Genomic DNA, 9889 nt, shown 5'->3' with positions numbered 1-9889 from the left:
AACACTCCCAGTTTGGGGTGTAACACTCCTCTCTGTGTGTTCTCCCTGCAGCTGTGGCAATGTGAACTGGGCGCGGCGCTCCGAGTGTAACATGTGCAACACCCCCAAGTACGCCAAGCTGGAGGAGAGGACAGGTGAGCTGGGGGAGCCCCAGGTGCTGGCACAGGGCTCTGGCAGTCCCAGTGCACTCTCCTCATTTGCCCAGGAGGGGTGCAGGATCCTGGCCTCAGCCAGTCCTGCTGCTGGGGAGGTGGTGGCTCCGTGTGGGAAATTCAGCCTGAGCTGGCCCTGGGTTGATTTTGATGTCAGGGCTTTGGCAGCGATGCTGAATTGATCTGCAGAGGCCCCCTGTGGGCTCTGGGTGTGCAGAGGGCTGTGCAGATAAGGCTGTTATCTGCTCAGGAGGGCTGGGGCTCAGTTTCAGCTCTCCTGTGGGAACGTGAGCCCAGAGGGAACTGGGGCAGGATCTCCTTACAGCTCCTGCCCTCTGCTCCTGGATCAGGGAATCCACTGCAGGAGCACAGCAGGGGATTTAGAGCACAGGGTGGAACACAAAGGCACAGAAATAAAGGAGCCCAGAGAAGAGCACAGAGCTTATTATTCAAAAGGAAAAACAATATTTCAGTATTGAATATTGTGAAAATAGGAAAGGATATTAAGTAATGTAATCAAATTTCATATAATTATTATAATTGCAAATAGTATATCCATGTATTTATTATTTAAATAATTTATTGAAGTGCTTAGTAATTAATTAAGTAGATAAATACTTTCAGTGGTCCTATTCCATTCTTTTAATTGGATTTCTGAGGAATACATTTAATAAACGCACGTGGGAACAGTTCATGTTCCTCCTGAGATCCCATTACATCCTTATGGCAGATTGACAGTTCTGTGAGGGTTCCCAGAGCCCCTGTGGAGGTTTCTGTGCTCAATGTGGTGCAGCTCAAGGGATTGTGTTGTTTTGCCCCTTTCTCAAGGCTATGGAGGAGGATTCAATGAACGGGAGAACGTGGAGTACATAGAGCGGGAGGAGTCCGACGGGGAGTATGATGAGGTAAGGGAGGGACAGGGGTTGTTCTGGGGAGACTCTGGTTGTGTTTTTTAAGGATATCCCATAAAATTGAAACCCAAACTGCTCAGATTCCCGTTCATCTCTGTGGAGTCTCATTGTCCCCAGGATGAGCATCTCTGAAGGTTCCTTGTTGCTAATTGATGTTCCACAGTGCTCCCCTCTCCCTTGGGCCGAGATCTTATTTAAAGTTGATGATTATTTCTTTTCTTATAGAAGTGTTACCAAAAATAGAGTTGGTGATTGGTTTTTGTTAAATCCTGTTCTAATCCTGGCACAAAATTCCTCAGTTTGGGCGCAAAAAGAAAAAGTACCGGGGGAAGCCGGTGGGTCCTGCCTCCATCCTGAAGGAAGTGGAAGATAAGGAATCTGAGGGGGAGGATGAGGAGGATGAGGATGAAGATCTCTCCAAGTATAAATTGGATGAGGTAGGATGGTTTATTGTTTTAATCATGATTTCAGTGCTGCCCAGGAGCAGGGGAAGGGCTGGGCAGTGTTTTCAGCTGCCTTTGGAGCAGAGCTCTGGCAGTAAAGGGTAGAATATATATATATATATATATTTTGTATAATAACAGGTGGAAGAGATGGGCACAAGCTCTGCTTTGTTCTAAGCACCTGCACCCAAAAATGGGCAGCTTCTTAAATCATAAATTACAAACTTATGTGAGATCAGAACCCAAGATCTTTATTTGGAATTCGGATGTGTGGTTACCATGTACAGCGAGTGCTCTTGAGTTTTCTTCCTAGGGTTTCAAAACCACATCAGATTTATTTTTTATAAAATGAAGTAAAATATTCTGAGGGGTTTTTTTCATCTTTTCTGAATGATATGAGCATCACTTATTGGATTTTCCACATCTTTGGGCAGCAGCCCTGCAGAGACATGTGCAGATGGTCGTGTTTTACACAGCAGTCACCAGACTGCACATGAGATCTGTCTCTGCAGAGATTCTGAGGGTGAAAATTCTTTTAAAGTGGTAAAAATGTGTCAGTGTGCTCATTAACTTTGTTAAATATTGGAGGGGGTTGCAGGGTTTTTATTACTTTGGTTGGAAACATCAATTTTCAGTCACTCTTTGCTTAAAATTGTGGGGTCTCATTAAATCCCGATCCAGTCTCAAAGGCTGGGAAGGAGCTCGAGGTGAAGGCCAGAATAAGTAACAAGTGAAGGGGAGCTAGAGGCATGGCCTGAGTTTGCTGTGTTGTGCCTGTGCCAGGATGAGGATGAAGATGATGCTGACCTGTCCAAGTACAACCTGGATGCCAGTGAGGAGGAGGACACCAACAAGAAGAAGAAGGCGCCGAGGCGCAGCCGCTCCAAGTCCCGCTCCTCCCACTCGCGCTCGTCCTCGCGCTCATCCTCTCACTCGAGCTCAAGGTCTAGGTCCAGGTAAACGGGTACAGGTCCAGGGTAACGCCAGGCAAAATGTCAGTATCTGACTTCCTTATTTCCTTTGTCTTGATTGCCTTGCAGTTGTGTAATGATGTGAATAACTCTCCGTTTACAGAGGTGGTGATGCTCAGCCTGAGCTGCAGCAGGGAGGCTCCGTGGGGCCTGGGGCTTGTTTTAGTGCTTTGAGTTGATGTTTGGTGAAATCCCTCAAAGACAGGGAATAATGCAGTTTGTTTTCAGGTTTTCAGGCTCGCTGGCCACGGGTGGTTCTGTTGTTGGACAGAGGGGGGCACTGCTGGAGTGGGAGGAGGTGGCAGGAGAGGCAGAGACGATGCAGCCCAGGCAGACTCGGGGACACAATGGGAATATCCTGGGAATAACGAACAGAAACTTGAACTTGAGATAATGGCAAGTGACAAAGCTTAAAATGCAGTGGCAGTGTTGTCACAACCTTCCCATCCCTGGAGCTGTCCAAGGCCAGGCTGGACAGGGCTTGGAGCAGCCCCCTGCCCATGGAACAGTGAAATGAGATGAGCTTTAAGGTCCCTTCCAACCCAAACCAGTCTGGAATTCTCTGATGGCACTGAAGGTTTATATGGGACCTCACAAAGGTCTGCTGGGCAGGCCCAAGCTCTTTCATTACTATTTAAATTCAGTAATAAATTAATTACTGTTTAAATTCAGTCACTGCTTTGAAATTGTCGTTAATATTGGAGCTTTTGAGCTGCCTTAGAGCTCATGCAAGGAGGATCCTGATGAATCAGAACAAGCTCCCAGGGTCATTTATTAAATTCACATCTGTAAAGTTCAAGTTTCTTCTGATCCTCCCAACTTCATCATTGCCCCTCTGTGCTCTCAGTCCTGTCACTGCCCAAATTCTGCAGCCCCTCGTGGTAACCAGGGGCCAGCCCCAGCCTCTGGCTTCTCCTCCTCATGGTTGGATCTTGCTCCTGCTGCCTCCTCTGTTCCTCAGCCTCCCCTCCTTCCCACTCCTCGGGGCAGTTTGTGTGCAGTGCTTGGCTGGGAGGCTCCAAGGACACTCCACAACCTCACCTGCCATAAATTCACAAATATTAACAGTGAAATAGAAAGTGACTTGTCCTAACTGAGATTTCAACTTCCTCTTGATCCTTTTGCTTCTGGCTACAGATATTTGGAAATAACAGTTGCCATTTGTGGATGCTTCTTTTATTTTTTTTTTAATTTTTGGTGGGTTTTAAAAAGGTTTAAATGTATTTCCTAACTAGGAGATGTTCACACCACTGTGTCCTGCCCAGTAAAATGAGAAAGTTGTGGTAACAGTATAAACTGAGAGGCTGACACAAGTAGAATGTATTTTACCTGAAAACATTGTTAGAATTTGTTTTCAATGCTTTTGTTTCCAGTGGTTGCTGTAGCCTGCTGCCATTGTTAGATTTCTCTTGTGGTTTGTGCTTTAGAGAAAATCCATCAGTGAAAATTGGGGAAATAATTTTGGCCAGTTACAGGTTGTGTTGGATGTGGCTGTATTTTAGCCCCAAATTAACCACTTAATTTATAATGCAGGGGAAAATCTTCATTAAAATTTGAAGCTGATTGCAAAGTGCTTGTGAGAACTGGCTGGGGGGGAAGCTGAGCTGGCCAATCCTAAAGCTCTCATCTGCTCTGCCTTTCAAAGAAACTGATGGGTTTCCAGTTAAGGCACAAATTAATGTATTGATTTCATGAAATAACCAATAGATAGGAAGTTATTTCGTTTTGCCAGGTAACTGCAGTCCTGTTTAATTGCTGTGCTTTGTTTTAGGAACCACAATCTAAAGCTGAGTAAAGCTTGTAATGTTTTTATTGCGAGATCTTGCTGTGTGAAGGTGTTTGGTTTAAAGGGTGCTGTGGTGATGCTGGGGGAGGATTGGCATTTTAGGACTCAGACTGTGTTGCTGCCTCGTGTCTGCTGCTCTCAGGAGCAGTGACTCTGCTAAATGCAAGTCAGACACTGGAAAAAGATCTCCCATGTTGTTGCAGGTCCCATTCCAGGAGTTCTTCCAGTTCCAGATCGAGATCCCGCTCCAGCTCCAGGGAACAGTCCCGATCCCGTGGGTCCAAATCCAGGTGAATGAGGTACCAGCCTGTCCCTGCTCAGACACAGGGCACAGGCTGCAGCTGCTTTGGTCCCACGTAGAGCCGTGCTGCTCAGACAAACATTAACTGCTTTTTATCTTGGAGTCAGAGCTGCTGGGTCCCTGCAGCAGGTGCTGCCAGCACCGCCGTGGTCGCTGAGGAGCAGAGCTTGTGGTGCAGGAGGTTAAGTCTGGCCTAAGCCGGACGCGCGGACGCCACCGAGCTGCAGTGGAGGAAGAAGGATTTGAGTGCATGGTTCCCTGCTGCAGGCGTTCGGGTGCTTCTCCAGTTTCCACTGGGGCTGCTTGAGCTGGAGCAGCGTTAGAAATGCCGCCCTACTTGTGGTTTTGTGTTCAGTGAGAGCTCTGCACCTTCCACGAGACAGGGCAGCCGTTCCTGGATAAACCTGGGGGTCACAGGAAAATGGTGGGAGAGGCTGAGAGCAGAGTGATTTGCCTGGAGCATCACTGAGCTGGGCAGGGCACAGGAACAAAAGCACCTTTGGGCTGTCCTTGCTCAGGCATTCCATTGGCAGAGCAGCCCCTCTGTGATGGAATGAAGGGCTGTCCCTTCTCCGTGCATGCAGAGAATCCCAAAACTCTAAATAAGGAAACTTGGGTTGGGAAGAAGGATCACAAATGGTGCCACCACCCCCTGGGGGCAGGGATGTGCTGTGGATTATCCTGTGAGGGTCAGCACCAGATGGAATCCGTGCTTTTGGGAAGAGGAAAGGTATCCCTGTGCCCCACCAGAGGGGCACTGTATTCCAAGAGATGTTTTTAAATATTCTGACCCAGTTCTGAGAGGCTTTTTGCAGTATTTTGATTGAGGAAGGTTTTAGTCTCTTCACAGATGTAGTTTGAGGTCTGTAAATATGACAGCTGGATTTGTTGCTGTTTGGCCACTTGAACACGCAGTGGGAAATGTCTGTGAGGACAGAGTGAAGCGTGCTAAATCAGCTTTGGATCTCTGCTTTCCAGGTTATTCTGATGAGTGAATTTAACTGCTGAGGAGGGTCCTTACAGAGGCCACTTCCCAGCAGTCTCACTGTGCTTTTTTTTTTTTTTTTTGCCAAAATGTCTCATTTTGGTGAATGCTGGGAAGAGCTTTCCAAACCATTGCTGGTCCATTTATCAGGAAACACTGCTTAGCAAAATTTCTTAGGAAAGCTGCCCTGGCAGTAGCAGTGCTCTTGGCAGAGTAAGTATGGAAGCCCCTGGTGTTTATTTTCCACACCTCTGGAGTAAAGAGAGTAGCCAATGTTCATGAAAACTGTCTCTGCTTGTTCTGTCTTTGTGCCTTCTCCATGAGCCCAGAATTAAATGTGATTTATTTCTCAATCAATAAAGATCCAGCTCCAGGTCCTACAGGGGGTCTTCCACCCCAAGGAAAAGATCTTACTCCAGCTCTCGCTCCTCGTCTTCCCCCGAGAGAGGCAAGAAGCGAAGCCGCTCTAGATCCTCTTCCTCTGGTGATCGCAAAAAAAGGCGCTCGAGATCACGGTCACCCGAAAGGTTTGGGTTTATGTAGAATAAGAATGGCTGTATTGAGATGTGTGATGGTTTATTGTAGTTATCCAAGGACTGAGATTCACTGGGAAACAATTGAATCTGAGCAGTTATTCTCATAGTAAAAGTAGTTTCCTCACTTGCCCTACTCTTACTTTTGTTAACCCCTCTGTAATTGCTTTTTTTTTTTTTACTAATTTTCCCCCCTCCAATGAAATTCCTCCTGCTAGGAGCATGTTCTGTATAAAGACCTGGCTCACTTTCAGTGTGTGGCAGTGTTAATGTGTTCATTATTGAATTATTTTCTTAAGTAAATACTGCATTGAAATAGAAACTGTATTCTACTCTCAGTATTAAATTTAGACTTTTAGTATTAAATTAGTGGCTTAAAGTTACTTGTATATTCTTGTAAGGCCCCCATGAGATATACTTGGCTTCCAGCTATGGTAGGATGCTGCTCAAAGCGGGTTCCAGGATGAATCTGAGCTCATTTCTGTGCATGCTTTCTCCATTTGTATCTTGCAGACGCCGCAGATCTTCCTCCGGATCCTCCCATTCTGGTTCCCGTACGAGTTCTAAAAAGAAATAATGTCTAAAAGCTCACACTTACAAAAACCCACCAAAATTCCAGTCAGTGCATGAGACATTTTTAAGAAGTTGGTGTCTTACTTGGTCAGAAGTGCTCAATCTGCTAGTAGAGGTGCATGTCTGTCCTGGCTTTCTGGCAAACTGCAGCTTTGTTCATCCATCACCCAAACCCGCAGTAGCATTTTAAGCCATAAACTCCCCGGCACAGGGGGAGGTGCTGTGCTGTAGGGGGGGTTTGTTAATTCTCAAGGTCAGTTCCTCTGCTCCTGGCTCCTTCAGCTGGAGGAGCAGGTTGGGAATGTCCTGGCACAGCTCCTGGTGTGAGCAGGAAGCCGGGAGTTTTCCAGGGCAGGACGGAGCTCCCGTGGGACCACAGCAGGGGCAGGGCTGGGGGCACCTGGGGCCAGCAGTGGGGCCTTGGGCAGAGCAGTTTTTATTTTGCCATGCAGCAGTGCCAGTGCAGATGGACACCCCTCTAGCAGCTCAAAGCCCCCAGTCCATCATGATTCCAGAGGGAATAAGCCTCATTCCTGGCGAGGGAGGACGTTTGCAGGCAGCACAGTGCTGTGGCTGCGGTGCTTTCCAGAGCCCGGACTCCAGGATCCCTCCTTACAAACGGATCACTTGGGATCTGCTCTTGGGCTGCAGGAGTATGGAACTGGCTCCTTGGAATCAAGGGAAGCTTCCGCAGGCCGCCTGTAAAATCCCCTTTGGGGCTGACTAAAATTTTCAAGGTATCTTAATTTTATTTTTCTTTACCAATGAGAGTGAATAAACTGTGTAGAAAGTTCTGGCATCTTCAACGTCTTCTTCATCGATCATTTTTTCCCTTTAACATAATTTATGGCTTAAAATGCTTTATGGAATCCATTTGAGTAGAAAACTTGGTCTCTCTTGAGCTCCGTTTGGTTAAGAAAGGTTTAAGTTTCTTCAGTGCCATCACAAGGTAAGTATGGTAAGGAAAATTCTTTTTAAGCAAGCAAAGAGCAATATACCTTCATTTATTTCAGTAATAAAACTGCCAGATTTGCTGCTTGTTTTGATAAACTGTGCAGAAACAAACGGAGCAAAATCTAAAAACTCCATTCTGCTTTTTTTTTCTCTTTTTTTCTTTTTTTTTTTTTTTTTTGAGTCTTATGGACTGGTCTAGAAGCAAAATGTTTTTGGTGTAGAGGTATTTTGATAAATCTCTTTGCAGAAAAAAATGCAGTTTCTTCTTTAATGCTTTCTTTTCTTTCTAATTTCCATGCTAAATGTGTGTAGGTTGCACAAGAGCAGGTTAGTCTGTAACTGTGCCTCTGACTTCAACGTCCAACTAAACTGTAAAACCAGATCAAGTAGACGCTCTGTTGTTAGCCTTGGGTTTTCTTGTGCTTTGTATTCCAATTGTTGCTGTACTTAACAGATGAGAGGTTTCAAACTTAGCAACTGATAGGCCACAGGCAGAGGAGGAGGATGGTTCATTTGGCTTAGAGAACGTGTAAGGCAAAACAATGCTGTAGACAAGTGTAAATAAAACCTGTGAGTCAACCGTGCTCTCGAGTGCTTTGTCTTGGGAACACCTTCCCCATCACCTGCCCTGACCCTGGTTCTGTGTCAGCTCACCTGGCCCACACACCTGGCTGTTCACATCGTGAGGGGCTTTTCATTGCAACAGAAAAGGAGCTTTTACAAGGTGTTCTCACAGAATTGTGGAATATCTTGGGCTGGATGGGACCCATCAGGATCATTACCCAGACCCCCAAAAACCCCAGCCTGGGCATCCCTGGCAGCGCTGTCCAAACTGGAGCTGCTGGAGCTCGGGGCCGGGACCATTCCCTGGGATCTGGGCAGTGCCAGCACCTCTGGGGGGAGAACCTTTCCCAAAATCCACCCTGAGCTCCCCTGGCCCAGCCTGGGGCCGTTCCCTCTCCTCCTGTCCCTGTTCCTGGAGCAGATCCCAAATCCCCCCGGCTGTCCCCTCCTGCCAGGGACTTGTGCAGAGCCAGAAATTCCCCTGAGCCTCCTTTGCTCCAGGCTGAGCTTTCCCAGCTCCCTCAGGGATTCTCCAGCCCCTTCCCAGCTCCCTCAGGGATTCTCCAGCCCCTTCCCAGCTCCCTCAGGGATTCTCCAGCCCCTTCCCGGCTCCCTCAGCCCTCGTGGGGCTCCGTTCCCTCCCAGCCCGGTTCCCGGGGCCGCTCCGTTCCCTCAGGCCCTGCCCGCTCTGTCCCGTTCCGCCTCTCCCGGCCCCGGGGCGGGTCCTGCCCGTCCCTCACATAAAGCGGCCGCGCGGGGCAGCCGGGGCGCTGCCGGCTCCGAGCCGGCTCCGGGCTCGTTCTGTTCCTGCTCCTGTGTCGCTCCGAGCCGGCTCCGAGCCCGCTCCATGCAGGATCTGCCGGCTCCGGGATGAGCCCGTGGCAGCAGCGGCCGCCCAACGCCAGCGCGGCTGTGGGGCCGGGCCCGCGGGGGAACGGCACGGGCCGGGCGGCCGAGCGCGGCAGCGCCGTGTCCGTGGCCATCCCGCTCACCATGATGCTGACGGGCGTCGTGGGCAATGCCCTGGCCATGCTGCTCGTGTCCCGCAGCTACCGCGCCAAGGGCAGCCGCAGGAAGCGCTCGTTCCTGCTGTGCATCGGCTCCCTGGCGCTCACCGACATGCTGGGCCAGCTGCTCACCAGCCCCATCGTCATCTCCGTGTACCTGTCGGGCCGGCCCTGGGCCACCATGGACCCCTCGGGCCGCCTCTGCGACTTCTTCGGCTTCAGCATGACGGTGTTCGGGCTGTGCCCGCTGCTGATCGCCAGCGCCATGGCCGTGGAGCGGGCTCTGGCCATCCGCGCCCCGCACTGGTACGCGAGCCACATGAGCCCGCGGGCCACCGAGCGCGGCCTGGTCGCCATCTGGGCCTCCGGCGTGGCCCTGGCGCTGCTGCCGCTGGCCGGGCTGGGCCGCTACGCCGTGCAGTGGCCCGGCACCTGGTGCTTCATCAGCACCGCCGGCGGCAGCGCCTTCGCCGCCGCCTTCGCCGCGCTGGGGCTGCTGTCGCTCGTGGTCACCGGCGCCTGTAACCTGGCCACCATCGCGGCGCTGGTGGCCCGCTGCCGGGCCAAGGCCGGCTCGCGCTGGGGCCGCATCGCCACCGAGACGCTGCTGCAGCTGCTGGGCATCATGTGCGTGCTGTCCGCCTGCTGGTCACCGCTGCTGGTACGTGACAGCCGCCCTGCCCTGCCCTGCCCATCCCTGCTCTGCCCT

General features: G+C 50.1%; 2 protein-coding genes across 2 annotated transcripts in view; both read left to right on the top strand.

Moving 5' to 3' along the window:
• The window catches only part of ZRANB2 (zinc finger RANBP2-type containing 2), a 10106-nt gene extending 1913 nt beyond the window's left edge, over window positions 1-8193 (top strand). Inside the window, exons 3-9 of the mRNA XM_015635633.2 lie at window positions 52-134; window positions 981-1057; window positions 1363-1500; window positions 2290-2462; window positions 4467-4553; window positions 5912-6076; window positions 6596-8193. Coding sequence (XP_015491119.2) covers window positions 52-134; window positions 981-1057; window positions 1363-1500; window positions 2290-2462; window positions 4467-4553; window positions 5912-6076; window positions 6596-6659 — 787 coding nt within the window. The 3' untranslated portion in view covers window positions 6660-8193. The remainder of the gene's footprint in view (window positions 1-51; window positions 135-980; window positions 1058-1362; window positions 1501-2289; window positions 2463-4466; window positions 4554-5911; window positions 6077-6595) is intronic.
• Window positions 8194-8888: 695 nt separating this feature from the next.
• The window catches only part of PTGER3 (prostaglandin E receptor 3), a 7915-nt gene continuing 6914 nt past the window's right edge, over window positions 8889-9889 (top strand). The window contains exon 1 of the mRNA XM_015636962.3: window positions 8889-9841. Coding sequence (XP_015492448.1) covers window positions 9044-9841 — 798 coding nt within the window. The 5' untranslated portion in view covers window positions 8889-9043. The remainder of the gene's footprint in view (window positions 9842-9889) is intronic.

The sequence above is a fragment of the Parus major genome, chromosome 8 (genome assembly GCF_001522545.3).
Source record: "Parus major isolate Abel chromosome 8, Parus_major1.1, whole genome shotgun sequence".
Lineage (NCBI taxonomy): Eukaryota > Metazoa > Chordata > Aves > Passeriformes > Paridae > Parus > Parus major.
Note: the sequence above shows the minus strand (reverse complement) of the source record. Positions and strands in the feature narration are given on the sequence as shown.